Source organism: Rutilus rutilus, assembly GCF_951802725.1.
Source record: "Rutilus rutilus genome assembly, chromosome: 1".
NCBI lineage: Eukaryota > Metazoa > Chordata > Actinopteri > Cypriniformes > Leuciscidae > Rutilus > Rutilus rutilus.
Window position 1 is genome coordinate 47,214,128 of NC_140209.1, and position 24,026 is coordinate 47,238,153.

Sequence of the window (24,026 nt, forward strand, 5' to 3'; positions counted from 1 at the left end):
AAAGTAAGTAAAACCTGAAACAGGGTAGCGACTGTGTTGAGTCTCTTTCCACCGATCTGCTCCTCGGCAGGAATGAATCGTTTAAAGGAAAGAGAGGAATGGAAAATCACTCACCCTGCAGAGCACATTTGCATTTACGACATGATGGATCTAGAGAATTTATAATAACAGTCATTCTCACAGTCTCCCATTTCATCTGAAATTAGACTCAAGTAGTTTCAATCTCCTGTACCCGTATTCATACAACAACCACAATTTTTAGCTGAGTTCATGACTCAAGGGGAGCATGAATTCCTCAATGTAGACATTTCAGTATGTAGCACTGGGATTTCTCTTAATTATTCTTGTAACACACAATGAAAAAAAAAAAAAAGATGGAAGTCTTTGCAACTGGGGCAAGGCAGCCTGAGGTTATGCTATTGTCTTTTAGTAATTTAACCTTTTGTCTAGGGTTTCTCTGACATGCACAACATCACACTGCCACATTAAAACACAATGATCTACAAGGTATATGTTTCTGTAAGCACATTAAAGAGGAATTTGATTCAGATTTGATTCAGAAGATTGTTAAATGTAGATTTAACTAAGAGGTCAAGGTTTGGCTGGTTAGCATGACCCAGTACTAGTAGGCTATATACAAAAAGTATATAGTGTTTGTAGAGTTTGTAGAGAAGATCATGAAAATGTACATTATTAGAGGATAAAAATTATTTCACTTCATTGCACTGAAAGAATGAAACCTTTGTGGAACAGTACGTTGAGGATGTAGTCAAGTGACATTACACAACAATGAATGTATTTTTAAAATAGCTGTCTAGAAACATTTAGACAACAAGACCAGTATAAGAATGTAGTAGCTGGAATGAAGTATTTCACGACTGTTCATTTGTAAAGCAGGTCTGCTATGGAAACAAAAGACGTTGAGAAAGCAAGAGCGATACATGCCATACCTGTTGTTGCATAAAAACTTGAGAAACATACCATAAACACACAGGTTTCCCAGAACTGGTGTGAGAAAAATTATGTCATGTTGTCAAAGGAATTTTTATGTCAGATTGTTGAAATATTTCAGATGGCGCAAGTAATTACTTTTAGTATTTTCAATTTTGTCACCCAGTCAAAAAGAATTGCTTTCTTGTCAAAGTAAATATGAGAATGAATTCGGAACAAAAATTAGATGTGAGAGAAAGAAAGGTAACACGGTTCAGTGAGCTAACAAATGAACAGTTTCAGTATAGATTTAAAGTAGTTGAGAGCTACTACAAAAAAGTTGAAAGAGAACATTTTCAAGACCATCTGGTCTAGATTCGGTGAGTGACACATTTAACTGGTGTGTATTTCAAATCCCAGATCTATGTGTGGTTGTTCATTTGGGTGAAGTAATGATAAAGCAACTCCTAGATAAACCCATGGAAATGGTGAAATAACTTTCTGTCAAAAATAAGACAGAAAGAAAAGTTGACATACTCATATCTCCACTGAGAGAAATCAGAGAGAAATCACATGACTGAGATACCAAGAATGGCATGAAATCTTGTCCCAAACCTGAAGGGTCACATGCCATCGCTCATGTATCATCATCAAGGTGTCTGGGACTAACTCAGCTTTTATTCTTAGCATAAAGTTGTCTTGTCTCTCTTTCTTTTGCTCTGGATTTAGCTTCTTCCCTTTAGTTAAATAAGTTCTAGTACTCTCTGAGCTCCCTGTTTGGGATTCATAGAGACCCTTTAAAAAAAAAAGTAGGCTATACGTCAAGTTCCTTTTATTAAAGGATGGTACATTAATGGTACAATAATGGTACATGCACTTTTACAAGTTGATTGTACTGAAATGTGTGTTGGCGGTGCCTGTACACAACCATCATAAAATGATAAAAATCCATCCAGTGGTTTTTTTTTATCTTCTTATATGTTTTCCCCTGTCTCAAATCAAGCCGTTCGACCTTGTGACGTCACACGGTCGGACGCCCCTCCCACGATTGTTGATTGACAACAGCGTTTCAACACAGACCCGCCCTCGCTCGTGAGCGAGCTGTCAATCATAGTCCGCATTGTTGATACGCTGGAGCAGAATGGCGTCTAATCGATTGTGGTGTTCTATTCTTGGGTGCAATAAGGAACACATCAGTCATTTTGATGTTCCTAAATCCGAACCGCTGAAGACGCAGTGGCTGAGTTTTGTTTTCGAAGGGAATATTTCCCACGATCAACGTCAATGCTTTCATGTTTGCACGAATCATTTCACACACCAGACTGCTTTACAAACGAGGGTCAGTATAAAACTGGTTTTGCTAAGAAGCTGCTCCTGAAAAAAGGATCGGTACCAACTATCCGTGTTCCTGCTGCACTTCAAGAAGAAGAAGTGAGTGTAACGTTTTATTAACCTTTATATTAATCTTTATATTAATCTTTGCAAATCGCTAGCACGCTTCACGATGAATGCGGCTAAGGTTTACACTCAGGGTACATTACGGCATGTTTTCTATGTACAACGTTCTCAATATAATTCATAATCCCACGTTTATAATGAACAACGCGTTATGGTTATTGTGTTATTATTACAAACGGTGTACGCACAGAACAGAGGGGCGGGGCGGGCAAAGCTCATTATCATTTAAAGACACATGCACTGAAACGGCATGCTGAAAACAGAGCTGTTTTTGACCAGGTAAAATGAGTGTTTTCTTACAATACTAATGAGAATTTTTAATTAAAGTATATTACAAACTTTTAATTTAGACCCTAAAGAATCATATTAGCTTGTACAAAAATGGCATTATATGACCCCTTTAAGTATAAATCCTCTAAATTTATATAAGCTCAAGTATATTTCCAAGAATACTTTATGTAGTAATATCAATGCAATAGTAGTACTTGTTTAAGTGTACTATTTCAATACTACTTGGGACTAAATTGGCCCACTTTTTAGTGTATAATAAGCAGTACCACTGCAAAGATATGTGTGTATAAAATGTGTATAAAACTACAAGTAGTATTTCACTTGCAAATGTAATATCTCGCATGGCATTACTGTGGGCTATTTTAGGAGCATGAATATCCATTATGAATTAACATTGGCATTAGGAAACCCAAACCCAAACATAACACACAATATTTTTATTCTCTAAAATATATAGTAGGCTATAAGAGAGTGATTAGAGGGTCATTATCATCAACATTTCTGTTTCACATCAATTCAAGTGGTTTTTGATTGTAATTTTTGACTGATTCAATAATGATCATGTTTTTAAAGACACAAAAATGTTTTCACTGTTTGTGAATTTTTGATCTGGTGTATACTTGATGCTTCTTCATGAATGGTGATGCATACACTGTAAAAAAATATTGTTAAACTTAACAAAGTACTCGTGCTGCCTTAAAATGTTTAAGTTTAGTCAACTTGAAATGTGAAATTATACTAAGTGGATATTTGAGTTGACTAAACTCAAAATTGTATAATTTTAACAAACACTTTATTTTTTTAAGTTAAAACAGCGATTAAAAAAAATGTTTTACAGTGTAAACAGTGGAAGTGTATTGTCCTAGAGACACAGACACACAAACATGCATCAGTAACTACAGCAGTTTGCACTAGGAGAGAGGCAGGAAGTGGATGTTCCTTGTGCTGAGGCAAGGAAGGAAAATAAGAAGCTCTTTTTGGCTGCTTAGCGGAGGACAGTTCCCACAGCACACTTCTCAAGCTCTTTCCACACACACATGCGCGGAGTGGATGTGCCGAATTCCGAAACGTCTCAGGGGTACGAGGTCATGACTTTAATGGTAATGGATGACGTGGACACTCCTTCCCACAGACCAAACTCACTGAAAGAACGCACAAACACGCACAAATATACACAAAGTATGAAGTATGTCAATGTGATGGTGACCGCCGGGTCAAGTGGTTAACCAATGAGAAAACCTTTGACCTTGTACAGTGGGTCGTAAATTCCTGGTCAGATTGTGTAAACACAAGTAAGGAACAAATAACAAAACTTGAGTTGATTGTTTAGGGCTAGCCTGACCAAACCACAAAAGAGAGCATTGTCTAGGATTTCTGTGGAACAGTTTTTTTTTGTTTTGCTTTTACTCTAAACACTGAGGTGAAATGGAGGAGGGAAAGTGATGTGACTCTGTCATTCTATTCTCAAAGTCTTGGTGTTTTCCATTACTGTTGGACGGTAAAACTGTCAGAAGGGCTGAAAACCTACTTGGCATTGAGCAGATGGATTTTATAACATTTCTAATTGCTTTGCTCAAGGGTACAGAGATAAAAACAAGGCATAATTCACAGTTCATGGATGTCCTTACCAAAGATTGAACCTGCGACCTTTGTATTATCAGGCTAAATCCTTAAGCACCACCTCTCTTCTACAAACATTCTGTATATTTTTATACATTTGCTTTAATATACACAGGGGACTCCAAAAGTCTGAGACAGACGGTTTTATGATAAAAAAAATAAATAATAATCAACAACAAAAAACACTATGAAAGTAACAAAAAAACAGGAAGAAAAATGTAAGATTCATCATTTACAAAAGAGCATGCTGTCATTAAAGTAAACCAATTTATTTATTTTTTTACTTAACTTTTCACTTAAAGGGTTAGTTCATGAACTAATCCATATGAATTGAGCAGTTTAGTCAAATTCACATAAACATTCATCGACACACACATCTGGTAAGTGGAAGCTCAAGCAGGCTTGCTTGACGTGCGGTAATCAATGAGGTTTGAATGTGATGTTTGTATGATGTTTATATATGTGATTAAAAGCCTATCTTTATTTGTGTTTCGAAGATGGACGAATGTCTTGCGGGTTTGGAACGACATGTGGGTGAGTAAGTAATGACAGAATTTTCATTTTTGGGTGAACTAACCCTTTAAACTGCATCCTGAAAATAATTTGTAATAGGGAAACAAAATATAAAATAGAAACTGTATGTTAGTTGATATTGTGATTTTGATACAATAGAGAAAAGTGTACTAGCTTAAACAAAACAATATTATACATGAAAGCAAGTTTTCTTCTGTTGTACAGATTTTTTTTTTTTAAATATTGTACCTTTAGGGACACAACAGCTTGTCACGGGCAGTACCCTTAAAGGAGAACTCCGGTCAATTTTAACATTGAGCTCATTTTTTTGTAAATTTGGAGTGCTGTCAGTACAGAGAACAACGACAAAAATCGGTGTTGCCTACACCGTGTTATCCTCTTTTTAAAATTTGCACCCTGTTGACTTCAATGGGGCAATGTTTAAACCTGCTTTTAGCCTCTTAATATCCTTGATGTGTCATTACAAGTGCACAGCCAATGTGAGTGATTGCCCATAGGTTTAGTTACCTATGATCACGCGCGTGAACTCGACAATCGACTACTTTGGACTTCGACCGAAAACAGGATGTAAATACAGGTATTTGCGCTGGCTTAAATAACATCATTTTTATTCTTATCTTTCACATCTACTGCAGTCAGATTCACTCGTGTTCACTCTGAAGGAATCACTCACATGACCTGTGCACTTGTAATGACAAATCAAGGATGTTAAAGCAGGCTAAACGCAGGTTTAAAACCTGCCCCATTGAAGTCAACAGGGTGCAAATTTTAAAAAGAGGATAACACGGTGTAGGCAACACCGATTTTTGTCGTTGTTCTCTGTACTGACAGCACTCCAAATGTACAAAAAAATGAGCTCAATGTTAAAATTGACCGGAGTTCTCCTTTAAAGGACATTACCACTAATAGGTTCATTAAAGTACGTATTTGTACTCTGAGGTACTATTATGCACCTTTTAGAAATAAAAAGGTACAAATATGTCCTTTTAAGTGTACTGCCCCAGTGACAAGCTGTTGTTCCCCTAAAGGTTACATTTTTACCTTTTTTCTCTGTTGTACTTTCAGTTTTTATGCCGACATGTACTCGTCTCGCACACACAAAAACATTACCTGGTCAGGACAAAATTCTTCTATCTCATGTAGTCTCACCCTGATGACTTTACCAGAGAAACCCACACTTGCCCTGTGCTGACAAATGCTGGAAAAATGCAACACTGGAGGATTTCCAAGCATACACACACACACACACACACACACACACACACACACACACACACACACATACACACACACACACACACACACCTCCTCTGCTTTGTCAGCAAGTGTATACTCCTGTTAGTTGGGTTTGCTAAATTGAGGCCCCTGCTTCAGTGTATTGCTGATGAATTTTTCATCCCGTTGCTTTTTACTTTCCGTCCTTCCTATCATCCCTAAACTCAGGAAATCAGCACTATATCACATCAACACACTGTCAAATGCAGTACAGAACCGGCATTGCTCTGTGTGTTAATCTGATCTCTCACAGTTCCAGGTGTAAAAACAAGTGTGAGATGTTATCTAACAAGTGGCAAACAACCCAGGTATCTGCATAACCTGATCACTGCGGCATCCCTCATAGTCTGCAGGAACACATATAGGCTACTCAGATAGAAAAACACATTATTCAGGGCCTACACCTGACAACTGCAAACTGGAAAAAAAAACGTATGTTTTGTTTCACTCTATGGTTTATGAAGCAAATGTTTTCTGTTGGAAAGCATCTGACGAGGCAGTTATTATAAGTTGCAAGAGCATTATCAAAGTAAACTGTTGTCTTTTGTGCCACTCTATCTGATAATTTCTTTGAATTTTTGTTTTAATCAGACAAGATGCCAGTATGTGAACTATACCATCATGCTTTTCTGGATGAGTGGTTGTCTCATGAGCACAAACTTGATCAAATTTGAATTTTAGTCAGCTTGATAAGATTCTATGAAAAAACAAAATGCATACAGTGCATGCCCTTATTTGCCTCAGTAGCCCCACATAAATGCACTATAGACAATATCACTGCTTCACATCACTGTGGTGATTTCGCCATTGTTTTGTGCTGTAACCTGCAGCTGATTGCTGTCTGAAAACTTTTCTTATCTGTCCCGAGCACAGCGGGACAGCTGCCAATCTGATCTCAGACATACTGAGAGAACACTGCAAAATGGCAGGAAATTCCACTTTGAACAACTCCCAGCAGCAGCACAGAAGATGCTTTTAAAACCAGGCCATGAGCCTGTTACATAAGAGTACCGAGACTTCAACAAAAGGTCTATATTTCTCTCGGGGACAAGAAAAGGAGAGCAAGTTGCGATTTAAATAGAATATGCCAGCAGCAGAATTTGTCTGACCAGGACTGAATTACACGTTATTCATGTACATGTGTGGTTCAGGTAAACCCTACATTATAGGGACAAAATGGCAATAATGGCAATATCCAAAATCCTTGTTTTTGTGGGGACATTTTTTGGTCCCCAATGAGGAAAACAGCTTACAAATCATACTAAGTGATGTTTTTTGAAAATGTAAAAATGCAGAAAGTTTTATGTGATGGGTAGGTTTAGGGGTAGGGGGTAGAATCAACATTTTGTACAGTATAACAAAATAATGTTTATGGAATATCCCATATGAAAACACAAAGTATGTGTGTGTGTGTGTGTGTGTGTGTGTGTGTGTGTGTGTGTGTGTGTGTGTGGGTGGGTGGGTGACAAAGATGAATAATGGCTAAAAGAAAAAAAAGCTTAATAATGGCATGGCATACTTTTTTATATACCTGTGCAGCTCTTTGTAACTTTGTGACTCTTTTTGGATTGCCATGTTTTGTTCTCATCACAGAGACATTAACTCAAAAGTAAAGTGATTACTCCACTTAGTGGACATAATGGGCAGTGACCTGAGAAATTATAAGAGTTATAGGAGGATATTTGTAATTTTGTAGATATTCTTATATCCAAAGTTGCTCACAGTACACTTACAGTCAATATAGTGCAAGGTGGGGTCAAGTTCCTAATGGGCTTACTTTTTTTTTTTACCTTTTACATTTGCACTTCACCTGTAACCATCAATTATGAATGTGGAATAGTATTAGTATCTAAGCACTTGGTCTTATAGTAAACAACAGCACCAAATAAAGAGAAGATTTACCTTTTTTTTTTGTTCTTGAGCATTATGACCCTGAAATATGGGTATATTCAATCAATCAATCAATCAATCAATCAATCAAACTTTTATTACAGACTCAAAGTCCAATTTAAAAAAAAAGACATACAATCCATCACAACCCATACAATTTTGTAATCATAGAGTTACAAAATACACCAGTACCAGTGTCTCCACAGCTTTGACTGATACCGTGTAGTACTAACCCTTATATTTGATAAACCCACAATAATTTCATTTTTAGAAGCATTAAGCCAGCAGATAAATCTATACATAAGATTACGTAACAGTGCTTTAAAAGTGATTACTCTTACACTCACAAACATTTCACTTGCACTATGCCATCTAGGTCTCCTTAGTAAGATTCTCATAGCATCGTTATAAGCTACTTGTAGCTTCTGTAAACTAGATGTAGTTACACCACAAATGAGCAGTATAAAATGTTGTACAATATGCTTTAAAAAGTGACACCTTCACCTCATCTGAACAGAAACTAAACTTACGGAACAGTATATTTGCCCGCATATACATCATGTGGCGTTGCCTTTCAATATCCTCATCATCTGTCATGTGCTCAGTGATAATATGTCCAAGGTATTTTACTTTCTCGCACACAGTGAGACTCTTGTTAGACAACTTTAAAACTGGAAAATGTATACTTTTATCCTCCTTAGTTCTGCAAGTCATAACCATACTCTTATCAGGATTATATACAATATCATGTTCAAGACCATAATCAGAACACACATTTAAAAGCTGTTGAAGACCAGCACTGCTTGGACTAAACACCACAAGATCATCTGCATACATAATATGATTCACTAAAGTATTCCCAATCATACAACCAGTTTAACATTCAAACGTTCAGACAGCTCATCCATGTAAAGATTAAACAAAATTGGGGACAAAATCCCTCCTTGTCTCACACCGTTACTGACCCCAAAAGGGGCAGAGACCTTATTGCCCCATTTAACTCGCATCAACTGGTGGGCATACCAATAGGCCAAGATTTTCACAATGTATTCTGGTACCCCTCTTTGTCTCATTTTAAAAAATAGCTTAGCATGGTTAACCCGATCAAAAGCTTTAGATGCATCAATGAAACACATAAAAACTGATGAATTTTTATCTCTATACTTATTTACAATTTCCTTTAATGCATAGATGCAAAGATCAGTACCATGTTTAGCCTTAAATCCAAACTGGTTGTCTGTAGAATTAATAAACACATTTAACCTATCCAACAAGATTTTTTCCAAGACTTTAGACAAAATACTAGCTAAAGCTAAAGCTACTATAATTATCTAAGTTACCCACCATTCCAGCTTTGTTTTTAATAACTGGTAATAATAAGACAGACAACATTGAATCTGGTAACACACTGTGAATCAAAAAGCCAGTAAGACAAACAGCTAATAAAGGGGCTATCCTCTTACTTCCATATTTAAGATGTTCAACATAAATATTATCTAAGCCGCTAGCTTTATTTTGAGGTAATTTGCTTATAGCTTGATCCACCTCATGTGACATAGTCACTACTGGATCATTAACTTGGTGATCGCCCCCATCATATTCATTTTGGATGCAATTAAAAAGACTACAATAATGTTGTCTCCATAATTCCGCAATATTCTCTGCCCCAGAAACTCCATCTAAAGTACAAGGAAGAGACACTCTGCAACTATTGAGAGTTCTGACTTCTTTCCAAAAGTCAGTGATATTATGATTTAGGAGCTTTAGTCATAGAATCAGCCCTTAAAATTTGCTAATTTTTGCAAATAAAACGAATAGCATACTTATATCTTGCATTTGTAGACTTCTTATGCTGAAGCTCCGGCCCTTGCCTGGGTCTACCTGCCGTCACCCATAATTTATAAGCTTTCTGGGCTTCAGCTTGATATTTAGCTACATATTTACTCCATCCAGGCCTAGTCTTATTCATTATCCCCTTCGATTTAAAAAATGGCTTACTACAACCATGCAAGACATTAACTATATCATTATACATTGAGCAGATATCCCTCTGATGATTTACATCTTTACAGTTAACATCACTACACATCATTGCATCCCTTGGTAAATGAATATCATTCAAGCATTTGGCTGTACTTACATAATAAGCTAAAAGGTCCTCCTTAGTAAGTGCTAACCAATCCATTTTTACTGCATATATATTATGAGTGAACAGTGCATATTGACATTGTTTGTTCCAAAGACAGGCACACAAATGTAAAAACCTCACCAAACATTTGTTGTGGTTAAAAATGCTTTATTTCATAATGAATTATAACAAAATCACAAAAGCCACTTGAATTGTGTGTGGTTGGGTGTATTACAAAACTCTCAGTGACAATATGCTTTTAAATAACATATTACGATTTTCAATGATTGTGCTTATAGTTGCCATATAGTGGCACAAATTTGATTATTTAAGCTTGAGCGCTATTGGTATGCTATGTACATTTTCTGGCCTTTGTTGCCCTCGTTGAGATTTTTGTTAATAAAGTTGACACCAGCTTTCTGATACACCTGACAGGCGTCAGAGTTGATCAGCAGAACCATGACTTTGATCTGCGATTCACATCCTTCGTTCAGGTGCCATACGTAGACATCGTTTCCATTGGTTTTGGAATTGAGATTTACACTGACCTTTTTGAAGCCTTCATTATGAATCCTTACATTCTCCTGGAAGTCAGTGGATACATTAAGAGCAGTGAGAGCTTTGCTCTTATCGGTTGTGCGCCGATACCACAGGTAGACATAGTCTCCACCAGCACCACGATTGGTGTCTTCATCCACACGAGTGAAGCCCAGATCAAACTTTTGCTTGTCAGAAGTGAAGTCAGAAGTCGCTGCAATCTCACTGATGTAGCTCGGCTTCTCTCTCTTCACCCACAGGTACATGAGGTTATTCGTCGCACCACGGTTCAGTTCACAGCCCAGTCTCTCCCAGCCGTCTTGCAGAAGAGCAGTCTCTTCTTTGGCATCTTTGCTCACCTCGAGGTTCACAATAGGAATGTCAAATTCAGTGTTGCCGTAGAAGTACCACAGATTGATGTGCTGGCCACCAGATGTATTCAGATTCTTGTCGATCTTCTCATACCCAGCGCTATCAAGACCTTTGCTCATTTCATCTAAGAATGAAAACTGAATCCTGGTCACAGGTCTCATGCCACACTCTTTCTTGTACCAAAGAAAGACCCGGTTTTTAGCAGTACCTCCACTGAGGTCAACATTGATGAGCTGATAATCTTGAGCTCCAAGTATTTCCTCATCGTCCTTAGAGGTTGAAACACCGAGCTTTGTTATTAGATGTTCATTTGCCATTTTAGTTTCTTCAGAATTTTTCGGCACTTAGGAAGTAGGTTAACTTTCTGCAAAAAAAGAAAGGGAACTTTAATTATTTATTGCTTTATGCAGCAATATGAAAACTATATAAATTCTGTATACATGCATAATATTTCTTATACAAGAACTTCAGAAGTTTTAATGCAATGACAATATTTACAATTTACATATATTAATATATTTTCTTCAAAGTAACTCAAGGTAGGAAAATACTAAATGTTAAATTTTTGTTATAATAAATATGTTCAGATCAAGTCAAGTCACACTTATTTACAGTATATAGCACCTCAGCTTCAGATTAATAAACAACAAACAGTGTTAATGTTGAAAAAAATGATACATTATGAAATAACTTCAATTTGCTATACAGAAGACAACAGTGTCATTATTCAGTTCAGTTTAGTTCATTTCAGTTCCATAACAATGTCAATGTTATGTCAATGTCAAAGAAAAGTAAAAAAAAAAAAACAAAACATAAATTCAGTTATAAAAGCATCTCAACAGAAGGCAATAGTGCCATTATTCAGCTCAAGTCAAATGTGATTCAATTCCGATCAATACATTACCACCTTACCAGTAGAGGACCTGGATGTGTTGTAGAAGACAGATGAAGGATCTCTTATTTATCCTATAACCAGCTTCTCCTCCACCCCCTTGTTATTTCATCATTAACCAACTTATTTCTCAACCCAGCTGGCACATGACTGACCATCAACAATGAAATGTGGTTGAAGTAATTTCAGTTGCTGTTTCAATGGTTCAATAATCAAATCCTAAATAGTTGTGAAAAGGTTAACAAAATACATTTCCACAACTCATGTTGAAAAGTAAGAAACAAGGATGCAATATCAATGCTAATTCAATGTGCAAAATCAAAACAAAATATATAGTGATTCTGTAACGTCAGACGGGTGGTGAAAGAAAGATGATCCACGATATACGAAAATACTCTGTCTATAGTTTATTTACAAAGGCAAAACTCGAAACAGTGAGCGTGTGCTCAAACATACACTAACACTCAACAATAACCGACAACTGAATACTGAACCGAAGGAACTTAATATACACAAGATGATTAGACAGATGACGACATGACAACAGGTGATGTGATACTGATGAGTGAACACAGGTGATGACGGTGCTCTCGCTCATCCAGCCGCCGCCCCGCGTGCCCCGCGGTCTAGGATTGTGGTAAAGCCCGAGGCCCCGAAGTCGTCCTAGCACACCTAGGAAAACGACGGTGCTCGAGTCCCGCTGCGGCCGGACTTCCACCAAAGCTCATCGCTCGTCCAGTTCCAGAAAATGTGACTGGTCCAGTGTTTTCTGCAGCCAACAAGCCGGTTCCATTGCCCGCTTGCCTGCGCACAAATGCCGTTTTCACAGCTACCCAGATAAATCCCCAAGAGAGCGTATTTTCTGGTGTCCCGGCCACGGCCGATGGTGTTTTATGTGTAGAAAAAATGCCCACTGCCCAGTGCCCATTCCTACACACAAGCACAGCCTGTCACACAGGGCTCGCGCACATAAAATCGACTCAGATCGATTGCGCATTAAACGTGGCAAATGTGCCCACTACCCAGTGCCCACAAACACTACGTTCTGCATGTCTCAAGGTTTCTGTAAAAACGAAATCAACGTGCATTCGCTTCACTCAAGCGGACAATGTTTTCAGTGTGGTAAATGTGCCCGCTATCCTGCGGCCACATCCACACACAGACATGACAGTTCTTACGGGACTCGCCCAGCCCTCCCCCTCTCGGTTGACCACCGCAGAGGAGTCGAGCGCGGGCAATCTGCCCGCTGTTATCAGCGCGCCCCCTGCCTCAAATGTCATGAGCGCGATGCTTATGTTACAGCACACCGAAGCTTCTCCGTCGCTGAGCAAATGGAGCGCGCTTCGTATTCAACCCCTAGCTATTCATGCAGACGCATGGGCGAAGCTGCCCGGGGTTTCGAAGTGGGTGCTGGACGGAGGCTATTCGCTGCAGTTTCGCCGACGCCCTCGCCGCTATACGGCGCGCGTCGAGACCACGGTGAAAACAGAAGTAGCACATTTACTTCGAGCCGAAGTTGCGAAACTATTGAGCAAAGGGGCCATAGAGCCTCTCTCTCAAGTTCAGAGCGAAGGAGGGCTATACAGCAGATACTTCCTGGTGCCGAAAAAAGACGGGGGTCTCAGACCCATACTAGATCTAAGGCAACTGAACAGAGTGCTTGTGAAGCGACAGTTCAGAATGCTCACTACCAGAAATATCCTCGCGCAGATTCGCCGAGGAGATTGGTTTGTGTCAATAGATCTGAAAGACGCGTATTTTCAAATACAGATAGCGTCACGTCACAGGCGGTTTTTGAGTTTCGCCTTCGAGGGCCAGGCATATCAGTACACAGTCCTGCCGTTCGGCTTATCCCTAGCACCCCGTACATTTACGATGTGCATGGATGCAGCGCTCACACCCCTCAGACTGCGGGGCATGCGAGTACTGAACTATTTGGACGATTGGCTGATTCTAGCTCAATCTCGCTCAGAGCTCACAGAGCACACGACCATTTTACTCGATCACCTCGAGAATTTGGGTCTCAGAGTCAATTGGGCGAAGAGCTCTCTGTCCCCCAGTCAGATGATATCTTTCCTGGGCACAGAGCTGGACTCGCTGTCCATGATAGCACGGCTATCACCACAGCGCACAGTAGACATTCAGCGCACAGCAAGCTCTTTCCGCTGCAGCGCATCTGTCCCGCTCAAGAAATTTCAGAAGATGCTAGGTCTCATGGCCTCAGCATCATCAGTGCTTCAGCTGGGCTTGCTCCGCATGCGCCCACTGCAGTTCTGGCTGAAAGCACGAGTGCCACGCCGAGCGTGGACCTCCGGTCTGCTTCGTCTCAAGGTCGATCAGAAGTGCATCGCAGCTCTGAAACCTTGGAAAGCAAACGACTGGTACCAATCAGGTGTAAGCCTGGGGACTTTCTCGAGAGTGAGGGTGGTGTCTACGGACGCATCCACCTCGGGATGGGGAGCGCTGCTCGAGGGCAGACCGTTCTTCGCAACCTGCGCTCGCTGAGAGCAGCGCACGTGACAGGGCTCCTAAACATAGGACCAGACAGACTGTCCAGGAGCAATGTTCTGGCAGGCGAATGGTCTCTACACCCACAGACAGTCCAACTGCTGTGGAAGAAATTCGGCAGAGCGGAAGTAGACCTGTTTGCGTTTCAAGAAAACGCTCACTGTCTGGAATTTTTCTCCAAGAGCAGGGACGCGCTGGCTCATGTATGGCCCCGCCCAGTGGCGTAGCGTCAGGGCATGCAGGGTATGCACGTGCAAATGGGCCCGGGCCAATAGGGGGCCCGCCCATGAGGATCTTTTAATTAAAACGAGGAAATTAATTTTAAATTCTTGGCCACAATAAATATATTTCATTATTTTTTGTATGCTTGTCATCTGTAGTAATTTCTTGTTTCTCCCTAATGTCTACTTTCTCCGACATTTAAGGTGTGCTTTTTTTTTTTGCACCCCGCAGCTGACGTAGAAGAACTACGCTGTCATTTTTTATATGACGCACACTACATCGCCGCGCCAAATTAAAAAAAGAAAACACAGAGTGAGAGGTTACTATCGGCTAGCTAATTGAACATTAAAGGATGGAAAAATACAAACATAAAAGTGGGGCATTAAAGAGAAAAAGGAGGGTGGAGAAGTTATAGTCGCGACACAAAAAGTACCCAAAATAGACCGTTATTTTGTGCAAACCTAGTGTAAATGACAACGATGTCGAAGGTCCCTGTTACTGTTGACATCGTGGATGAATTTGCCGAAAGAAAGGCCCGGTGAATGCAACTAAAATGAGTGAGTAGTTTTATGTTTTTACATTTTGGGCCGCCGTGCCAAGATCAGTAGGCCTAGTTTATTATTGACATTGGCAGTGCCTTGGTTGTTTTAGATTTGTTTTTGTTCCGTTCTGGTTGTGAAAAATTGTTGGGTAGAGTGTGTTTTTTATGGTATTGTTTAGTATGGTATTTTCTTGATACACTACAGTGAACGTCTATATATGAACGTCTAGCCTATATCTATATCTTCGATGTACTTGTGGGCGGGGGGGCCCGTAAAATTTATTTTGCATATGGGCCCGGGACTGACTTGCTACGCCACTGGCCCCGCCGCCCGCTCTATGCTTTTCCCCCCGTCTCTCTCCTGCCTCAGGTGATAGAGCGGATCAGGGAAGAAGGATGCTCAGTACTGCTCGTAGCACCGTTCTGGAAAAACCAACCTTGGTTCCCAGTTATGATGCAGCTAGCGAGCACTGCCCCGTGGCCAGTGCCAGTGAGGAGAGACCTCCTCTCTCAGGCCCACGGCTCGATTTGGCATCCTCACCCAGAGTTGTGGTCCCTTCATGTTTGGGCCATCAACGGGTACCCGCTGAACTCCCAAGCGGAGTGTTAAACACGATCACGCAGGCTAGAGCTCCGTCTACGAGACGTCTCTACTCCTCGAAATGGTCAGTGTTCTCGGGCTGGTGCACAGCCCGTGGTGTGTCACCCACAGACTGTGGGGTGATGGAGGTGCTCTCCTTCCTACAAGAGCTGTTGGATAAGGGCAGGACCCCTTCCACGCTCAAAGTTTATGTGGCGGCTATAGCAGCGTTCTCGAGAACAACGCTTGGTCAGTCAATAGGAAGGAACGATTTAGTCATCCGCTTCCTTAGAGGGGCTAAGAGACTGAATCCTCCCAGACCTCCTTCAGTCCCTGTATGGGACCTTTCTACGGTACTGGAAGCCATGAAAGGTGGCCCATTTGAGCCTTTACAGACGATTGATCTGAAACACCTGTCTTTCAAGACAGTGTTTCTTCTGGCTCTCGCTTCAGTGAAGCGCATAGGGGACTTACACGCCCTCTCAGTGAGTGCGACGTGCATGGAATTTGGGCCTAATGACTCAAGAGTTATACTCAAACCTAAGCATGGTTATGTTCCAAAATCCCTCAACACACCATTTAGGGCACAGGTCATTTCCCTGTCAGCCCTACCGGTCCCTGATGAGGAAGGAGACGCGAGCCTCCTCTGCCCAGTCAGGGCATTAAGAGCTTATGTGTCTCGCTCGTCTGTTTTCAGACAGACAGAGCAGCTTTTTGTTTCGTTCAGCGGGCGTTCTAAGGGACTAGCCGCGTCGAAACAGAGCCTATCCAGATGGATAGTTGACGCTATTGCGCTAGCGTACGCTTCCAAGGGCATGCAATGCCCGTTGGGTGTCAGAGCGCACTCCACGAGAAGCATGGCTTCATCGTGGGCTTGGTCAAGTGGGATTGCCTTGCAAGATATATGTATGGCGGCAGGCTGGGCCTCCCCGTCTACATTTATAAGGTTTTACAACCTAGAGGTTCCCGCCCTGCAGGCCAGGCTGCTGTCGGTCTAGATAACCAGTATTGTCTGTCCTGATGCTATCAGTTCAGAATGCTGTGTCTACTGAGCTCGGCTCAATGATCGACAGTGTAAAAAAAAAAAAAAAAAAAAACAGCACAAAGATGTGTTTTGGGCAAACTGTGTAAGACCCACATTTCCCCATCAGTTCAGGCCGTACCCCGCCCTGTCTGTATGATGTAATTCGCGTCTAAGCGACGCTGCTATACGCGGAAGAGTGCGGCTTCGCCCCTCCCTCTTCCCGGACTCCCTGTGAGTTTCCTGGGTGATTGTGCACTATATGAACCCCGGGCTTTCGCCCTTGGGTCTTTGGTGTCAGATCTCAGCACGCACGGCGTCTTGCATTGGGTCCCCTAGCGTAAAATACTCTTACGCAGTACGAGAGACCTCTCGTAAGAGAACATACTCGTTTACTAACGTAACCTCGGTTCTCTCTAGTAGAGGGAACGAGTACTGCGTATCTTAGTACGAACGAGTACTGCGAGATACTCTTACGCAGTACTCGTTCCCTCTACTAGAGATAACCGAGGTTACGTTAGTAACCGAGTACGTTTTATCTCACATTTGATGATTTTTTGTTTCATTCACCCTTAAAATGTGTCATCCTTTTTGCCAATGGGAACACGGGAATGTTCTTACCTGTCCCATAAGTACATAAGAAGTACGCTGACATCACTCATTGTCAATGCAAATCCATTTGACTGAAACCAAGCCATGTATGTTTTCCAAGGCCAAAAGTGATTAGAAAGTTAAAAAAATCAAATAGGTAGATATACATAGGCAAGTATATTTATATAGCACACTTAATGCACAATGGTAATTCAAAGTGCTTTACATAAAAAAGGAATTAAAATCATCATAAAATTAAAGTCTCATTTCTTAATTTTTTTCAGTTTTACTGTAAAAAAAAGTTGCTGCCTTAAATTTTTAAGTAGGCTACAGTCAACTTGATGTTTAAATCATTTCAACTTAAATTACATTAAACTGACTTAAAGAATGAGTTGAATCTTGTATAACGTATAAAAAAAAGTTGAAAATTGATGAGTTTCAACTATTTTGATGAGTTGAAAAACATGTGTTGTCCTAATTTATTGATCATATAATTTTTTTTTTAGTGTAGACAGATGACACAGCATTATCAATTTTATGGAAAGTCCTGAACAATACAGTAAATTGTCATCTGATCTACCACAGACATTTGTATGCTTAAGCACAGCATTTTTTAGATAAAAAAAAAAAAAAAAAAAAAAAAAAAAAACATGATCAGGAGTTTCAGTTTATTGACTCAAATAATTTCACTTCCTAAAAGACAATTTAATACAAATTGATAGCAATTCAATCATATATAGTATACATATGAATGCAAATGCATAATACTGGCTCCTATAACAAATTTATAAAACATTTGTGTGAATCACTTGCATCTGATCAGTAAAGCACAGACATATAAAACCATTTAAAAAGTCAGAGGAACATGGAATTTCCCTGAATTCCATTAAGAGTAAATAATCTCAGGGTTATTAATCTCACAAAAAAATCGAATCTACTGTATGTAGAACATGTGAATTTTGAAAGAGACATTCTTTAACTAAAGGAGCCAAGTATATCAAAATATATTTTCAAATATATATTCAAATATATTTTCAATTGTGTGTCCTAAAGAAATGGTGACCAAGTCTCAGTATATCAAGTTTGAACAGATAGCAATAACTGTACATTTGCATGCTAAAAAACAGATGAACAAATTAAACAAAACTGAATTACAGAGATAATTTATCTCGTTTCATATTCAGTTTTTGTTTTCAGTGGGAAATAGGCTACCTTTTGTTTTACAACTTTTGTTTTGAATCTGTATTGTCAGATGACACATAGAAAAAGAATGAAAAACAAGCCATTTGTCACAGTTTTTAAATAGTCATTTCATAGTGTGAGTTAATGCCAACTCATCAATGTCAGTTAACCGAGGCCTAAACATCCCTATAAAATCCACAGTGAAATATTAGGAATATATCTTTACAAAGATTTTATTGAATGTGAAAATGTGAATCTGTGGAAAGTAATTAATAAATGCCAATCCAAACTTATGATAATGAGATATACAGTATTCATTTATTGGGAATATTTTTTTTTAACCAAAATGGAGTTTATCAAGCTGTATCTACCCTGGATACTCATTAGCGATACCAAATAAAGTGATTAAAAAATGAATCAGGTTAATTTTGATTATATCTGAAGAAAGCAAGTTAATTACATTAAAAGAGCAGAGTTGACTAAAGATTTCAAAGATGGAGGTCTACAAGCCATTGGCTTTGATTTCATAAATGGAATCCTAAAATTAACTGGTTAATAAAAATCTTTTCTTAATAACAATAACTTTTTGTTTCATATCCCCAGAGAATTGTTTTAAAAAGTGGGAGGGATCGAATTTTTACTTAGATGTGATTTCACTCCACAGCGTCTATCAAACTATCCCAGTTTCATCAGCAAGTCTTGTTGCACTGGAAGCTCTTACAACCATAATTTTACACCACACAAAACCCCAATATGGAATAAAAGATATATGACAATAAGAAACAAATCACTGTATAAAAAGGACTGGATGGAGAACGGTATTGTCAGGTTCTGCAAGAGAGAGGACCCAGATGCAGAATGAACGTGAAGGGAAGTTTTATTAACAATACTGTAGACAGGGCACAAGGAGAGTGAGGTGTGAAACAGTTCAAACAGTAGGGCAGGGCAGATGACACGACGACAGGCAGGAAGGATGATCACTGAAACCAGAACTGGGGTGACGAAGAGCTTGAAGACTGCAGAGGAAGAGGCAGCACCAGGTGGGATGATGGTGTGGAACACAAACAGGAACGCAAGGAACCGAAGGCTTGATGATCTCTTCAGTGTGAAAGGGGTTACAGTCTAGCTGTCAGATAGTGGGGGTCAATGGCCAGTAAATCTCAGGATGCAAGGCAGGGCATGAACAAACACAAGACTCACAAATAACAAGAGAAGACAAGATAAACAGACAAGGCACAAGAGTATAATTAAATGGGTAAATAAAGAAAAACTAAAACAGGAAAAAAAAAACTAGAAAGGAAAAGAAAAGAGCTAGGAATAAAACTAATGGACCTTGCAATCAAAAAAAAAAAAAAAAAAACACTTATAGGGAACTAGAAACTGGAGAAGATAACCTAGAGAAGAAATAAAACTAAAAGAGAAAAAACTAAACCTAACTAACAAGACTTGAAAGAAAAAGCAAAAGGATACACTACACTGTAAAAAATTTGCTGTAGTTATGCAGCTACTTGCCAGTAACTTACTGTAGATTTAAATTTATGCTATTTACTGGCAACAGTTTGTTCAAAGTTAAATGAACATTAAACATTAACAAGTCTTTGTCTTTACGGAATAAAACTATAAAATAACAATCTAATGCAAAGCATTCTGGGAACCAGAAATCTTCATCAACCTTTTTCTGTTTTTCCTTCAGATTTTGGTTCCCAGAATGCTTTGCATGAGGCTGTTATTTTAGTTTTATTCTGTAAAGATAAAGACTTGTTAATGTTTAATGTTCATTTAATTTTGAACAAATTGTTGCCAGTAAATAACATCAATTTAAATCTACAGTAAGTTACTGGCAAGTAGCTGCCAGTAATACTGTAATTTCTACAGATTTATCTAACAGTGTACTGCTAAACCATCAAATACTCAACTAACAGGAACTATGTTTAACCATACAAAGGCAAGCAAACAAGACTACACCACAAAGCACACAAAACAAACCAGCAAAGACATGAGGGAAAGAGGCACAATATAAAGGGACCAGAGCACATGAGGATCAGGTGAGCACAATTAGTGAAACGAGGACAAGACGTGGACTAAGCAAGGGGGAGTTGTAACGGAAAGAGGCAGGACAAGAGGAGCACATGGCAAACATAAACAAAGGGCGGGACCCTGACAGATATCTGCTCCTGCTTCATTTAGTCAGCAGAGGATGGTTTATATCACATGAGAGTTTCTGTCTCAAGTGTGATATAACCTGTAGTCAGACTCAGAACACATTCAGTTCCATGATTAAAGCTATCCCCAACACTAGCATATGTTTAATCAAAGGATATCTTTCAATTCATAATCCCCCCACCTGGTGTCTCCCATTACTTTTAGTTGAAGGTTGCGATTTCAAAGAAACTAAACTTCCAAACAAAAGTATCAGAAATACGTTTGATAACATTTTATTCCCGGCCTATGGGATCCTATAGAAACTTGATTTTTATAGTTCTTCTCAAAAAAATTATTCACAAGTTATGAACAAATTACTTAAAATTCCAATCAATTCCCAAAAATAAGGAAATCCATTTAAAACATTTAAATGGTGTATATCCATCCAGTGAATTTGTATTTAAAAAAAAAAAAAAAAAATAGGAATTGAAACTAGTAATTGTGTATTTTGTGATAATGCTGAACCTACTGATCATTTAGTTTTTTCATTGTATTGTATGTACAGTATGTAGAGGCTTTATGTCTTGATATTCATGACTGGTTTAATAAAAGATTATAGACTTAAAGTCCCTGTAAAGTCAAAATTAAGTATGTGTTCTGAGTTTGTCATACCACCGAAAAATGTGTTATTAGCCACCCAGCCCAATTTCAATGATTAAAAAAGCCGCCAAGTAAATAAAATAAGCTATCAAAATCTCGAAAAAATGAGCAGTAGTCTCAGCTCTCAAACGCTGGGGGCGTGTCCGCTGGCTGCGCTGAAACCACGCCCACTCGCGGGAAATATGACTCGCGCACAGCTCGTGCATGTCGGCGCGACGGGAGGATGAAGGCCGAAGCGGACAGCGGGAGATAGTCGGTTCGGCCCCATTCACCAGTAACAGCGGATTATCAGTGAATTCCAGTTGTCTCCAACGAAAGTAAACTATCCTGATCTCTACAGAGGCGGGTGTGGTGGTGATCATCAGCTCTCCATCAAGGTAACGTTAGCTCTTCACAAGATAAATCCACCTCTTCTTGATATGATCATTTTTCGGAAATTTAAATAAGGACACCGATCTGTTTTCTAAGTGATTGCATCCAGGGAATACGCATTTACATGACGAAGGCATAGCCAGAGCCGTGGGCATAGTAGCTAGCAAACTGTAGGCTGTCTGATAGTAACTCGCGATTGAGCGATAGGCTTAGTGACTCCGTGCGTCATCAAGTAGGGGCCCAATCAAGCTCAGGGGGTCGCAGTGCGTCATCGAGCCCCCGTTTTAGCCCCGCCCAAAAAATCCGGCTCACAGCAAGGGTGAAAAACTGTTAAACGGTCTAACTCCACAATTTAGTACTTCACAGTTCTCAGTCTTTGTAACATGTTTTAGCAATACATTTCTAGCACTTATAATGTGTTTAGAATTTTTTTGTAGAATTGCCTTTACAGGGACTTTAAAGCCTAGCCCCCCTTTTTAATCTCTTCTTCTTCTTCTTCTTCTTCTTCTTCTTCTTCTTCTTCTTCTTCTTGCACTTTTACACCTGATCCTACTTTCATATTGTAATGATATATTTTTGTTACCATGTTGTTTGTACATGACATGTTGTTCAATAATTAAAACAAAAAAGATACATATATTTTTTACTTCCGTCGACATCTAAGCGTTAGTGTTGTTGTAATGTGGTAAGAGACATGAAATATATTTTTCTTTTATATTTAATTATATATATTTTTTTAAATATATGTGTTCCCATTTGCTCAAAAAGCAAAAGAAAAACTCCACAACAGTGTTTTCACAACTTTCAAAAGAGAAAAAAATAGAGAGAGAGACTGATAGCGGCAATCAAAAGAGAGAAATATGTACATTTTACCATCACTCCCAGCCACTGTATTAGAAACCTTCACAGCAGCGTTAACTAGTTTTTTGTAATTTGATGCAAAGGTAATATAATACAAAGTTTTATAAATGTACATACAATTTTTTTTTTTTTTATAAAAAAAAACTTTGCAGGACTTACGATGCTCATGACTGTTAAAACACATCATCACAGTCTGTGAAAAAGGCCTATGGCGGGGAAGAGTTAAAAGGCTCATTTTGCATCATTGGGGTGCTGCTTGCAGGTATTAAAGTAGTAAAGCACCCTGAATGGTGAACACAGACTGTCCTGTATGTCTGAGCCAGCATGTCAGTGTTATAAAAGTTAAAACTACAGATGAAGCCTATATGAACAGAAATTTGTAAAGCTGGACATTGCTCTTATAATTATTGATAATACAGTTGTGTGTATTATCTCACTAGAAGTCGGTTCTAAATAGTGCTCTTCTAATAACTACACTGCATTAAACAGCTTTATCTCAGTGAGCCATTTTACTTCAGAATTACCAGTCAGCAAAATAACCTAATTTAGAGAGATTGTTGGAAATATTATACACGTTTTGTGAACCGATGATGGAGAAATGACTCTTGGTGATGATTCGTGGTCTTGATATTTTGTGTTTGTATGGTGTTGTAATTGTGCCACATTATGTGTGCAAGGGGTTATTTTGAGTGCACAATAAGGCCTATTTTGCCTATGCAAAAATGTTGCCTTTTCTTTTATATCTATTATTTTCTATTTTGATTAATTTGTTGTAAGCAACCTATTTTATTCTATTGTAGTTGTAAATGTCTTATCAGTGCCTGATTCTTTTAATGAGCCTGTATTAGTGTAAAATAGACTTTTAATTACTCAAAAGCTTGAGACTGTGCACATTTTTTGCAGTGCATTTAGGCAGTCTGCGTTGCAGGACATCTTTTGCCACTGTAGAAACATTGTCACAGATGACACATTTAAAAACAAGCCACTATAGCCACACTTTCACAAAGTCATGAGGAATAATGGTCAAAAAGAGCATCTGATCTGCCACAAAGCACCAAAATCTATGCTGAGCACAGCTTGTTTCAGATTTTACAAAATAATTAGGAATTTGTGGCTGATAAGTTAATCATTAACAGAGAAATCACATTTTCCTTGACCTTTTGACATTTAAAGGAAGGATAGGCCATTTGTTTTATAAACACTTTTGTTATACTGGATAAAACTCTCTTCACATCCTGGTAGAAATCAATAATAGGAGTGACCTAAATTTTAAAATATGTATTTTCTGTTTAAGTCTCAGAACCAAAAAATGGTCATCCAATCATTGCATTCAGTCCGAATAAGGCTATGCAGAGTTGTAGACAGATGTCAGTCACCGAGAGCCACAAACAAACAACAACAGCCTTTACAGTTTCTCCT

General features: G+C 39.0%; 1 protein-coding gene across 1 annotated transcript; it reads right to left on the bottom strand.

Moving 5' to 3' along the window:
* Nucleotides 1–10,278: 10,278 nt before the first annotated feature.
* Nucleotides 10,279–11,972, bottom strand: LOC311292722 (uncharacterized protein). The gene is made up of 2 exons (XM_084412507.1): nucleotides 11,948–11,972; nucleotides 10,279–11,399 (listed from the first exon to the last, which is right to left on the bottom strand). Exon 2 carries the CDS (start codon nucleotides 11,350–11,352, stop codon nucleotides 10,468–10,470), a length of 885 nt encoding a protein of 294 aa, XP_084268633.1. The 5' UTR covers nucleotides 11,353–11,399; nucleotides 11,948–11,972; the 3' UTR covers nucleotides 10,279–10,467.
* Between the last annotated feature and the right edge of the window lie 12,054 nt (nucleotides 11,973–24,026).